General features: G+C 37.8%; 1 protein-coding gene across 1 annotated transcript in view; it reads left to right on the top strand.

Moving 5' to 3' along the window:
- Positions 1 to 1,698, top strand: part of SEH1L (SEH1 like nucleoporin) — a gene marked incomplete at its 5' end in the record, with an annotated part of 23,273 nt that overhangs the window by 8,444 nt on the left and 13,131 nt on the right. The window contains one exon of the mRNA XM_025204742.1: positions 520 to 618. Within this exon, the coding sequence (XP_025060527.1) occupies positions 520 to 618 (99 nt within the window). The remainder of the gene's footprint in view (positions 1 to 519; positions 619 to 1,698) is intronic.

Below are 1,698 nucleotides of genomic sequence, written 5' to 3'. Positions count from 1 at the left end.
AGGAATGGTGGACAGAGCCAGTCTGAGCTGTGCTTTTTTAGACACCTCTGCCCTAGACCCAGCAACTTATCCATTCTTATAGAAAGAAGGTAGTCTTTTCCTGAACTCAGCAAGTGAAGCAAATCCTGTAGTAGTAATTTGCTTTTCAGTGCTGCAGGCTCAAACCCTCCCGATTCATACGCTGTGGGACTGTCAGTATCACAAGCAAGAGAACTTCAGCCATTTGAAAGTTAGGAAATGCTAGACTGACAGTTGCTTATGCAACCCAATTTCTACCCCATATATATTATGACAATCTTTGTATAGGTATTATACAAGATGCCTCCTCATAACAATGCACAGGATGAAATTGCAAATTGGCAGAACTAAAGCTTCAACTGACAGCTATCGATAACCCTTAACTTTTGCCCTGATTTTTTGCAAACTATGTTATTTTAATGTTCTTTTCTGTAATACTTATGGTGTTGCTTATCTAGAAATCATTTGTAAACCTGACATCATTTACTTTTCCCTGTTTAGCTCTCGAGCACATTCTCCAATGATAGCTGTTGGAAGTGATGACAACAGTCCAAATATTTTGGCTAAGGTTCAGATTTATGAATATAATGAGAACACCAGGTATGTTAAAAAATTAAGGTAATCTTTGAAAGCGACTTAAAATGGTTATTTGCTGGTGCATAACATATGGCTAGTTAAATAATTCTTGATATTGTGCTTAAAGAGAAGTAGAAAAATAATGCACTTCCTAGAGAGAGAGAGAGAAATTCCATAAAAATATGGACATGGAGAGAAGTCTCTGGAAACAGTTGCTCTGTATGTTGCTGTACGGTAGAGGAGAGGAATATCAAAATGTTGGCTGATGCTTCATGTAATGGACTTACAAACTTCTGTTAATCTGACACTTCAAATGCATTACTATTGCTGGAATTTTCAGAGGATCTAAGCCTCTGATCCTACTAACCCTTGTGTTTAAAGTTAAGTATGTGCATAACTTAGCAAAGCCAAGGTTAATATGGTTCTGTGATTGATGCTGTTGGTTTTTTAAGTCAAAATAGTAATTCGTGCACTATTATTTTTAAAAACTTGTAAAATATTTTACATTTTAATAAGTTATTGATAAAAATTCTTGCAAATCGTTTGCATGCTATAAAAAACTTTTAATGAAACATTAGGTTTGTAAAGTTAAGCATGCTTCGTTAAATAATGTAAAGATGTACTTGTGATATTTTAATTACATTAAATCATTCCATTGTCAAATACAGACATTCTAGAGTATGCCTGTAGCATAGTCAGTGAGGCATGGGAGTTGTATGGGCTCCTGGCTGTTTTTGAGTTTGTAGTTACAGTCAAGAAAATAAACACTGTTTATTCTGATATAGATGATAGCATAATTGGAACCTTGTGTACATGAGACAATGTAGTAAATGAAGCAGAGGTCTACTTACTGAACACCAATGATTACAATTAAATGGAAGTAATTACCGTATTTTTGTGCATATAGCCCACCCACGGGTATAAGCCGCACCCATGTATAACCCGTGGAAAATTGTATTTTTGTAAATTAATCCGTGTATACGCTGCACCTGTGTATTCCCCGCGGCGGCGTATACATGGGGAGGCGGTGCAGCCTGGTCTGCCCTGACCCCTGCCCTGACCCCCGCGGCAGTGGCAGCATAGCCTGGCCTGCCCAGGCCCAGC

The sequence above is a fragment of the Alligator sinensis genome, unplaced genomic scaffold (assembly GCF_000455745.1).
Source record: "Alligator sinensis unplaced genomic scaffold, ASM45574v1 scaffold515_1, whole genome shotgun sequence".
Taxonomy (NCBI): domain Eukaryota; kingdom Metazoa; phylum Chordata; order Crocodylia; family Alligatoridae; genus Alligator; species Alligator sinensis.
This window is presented reverse-complemented; position numbering and strand designations above follow the sequence as displayed.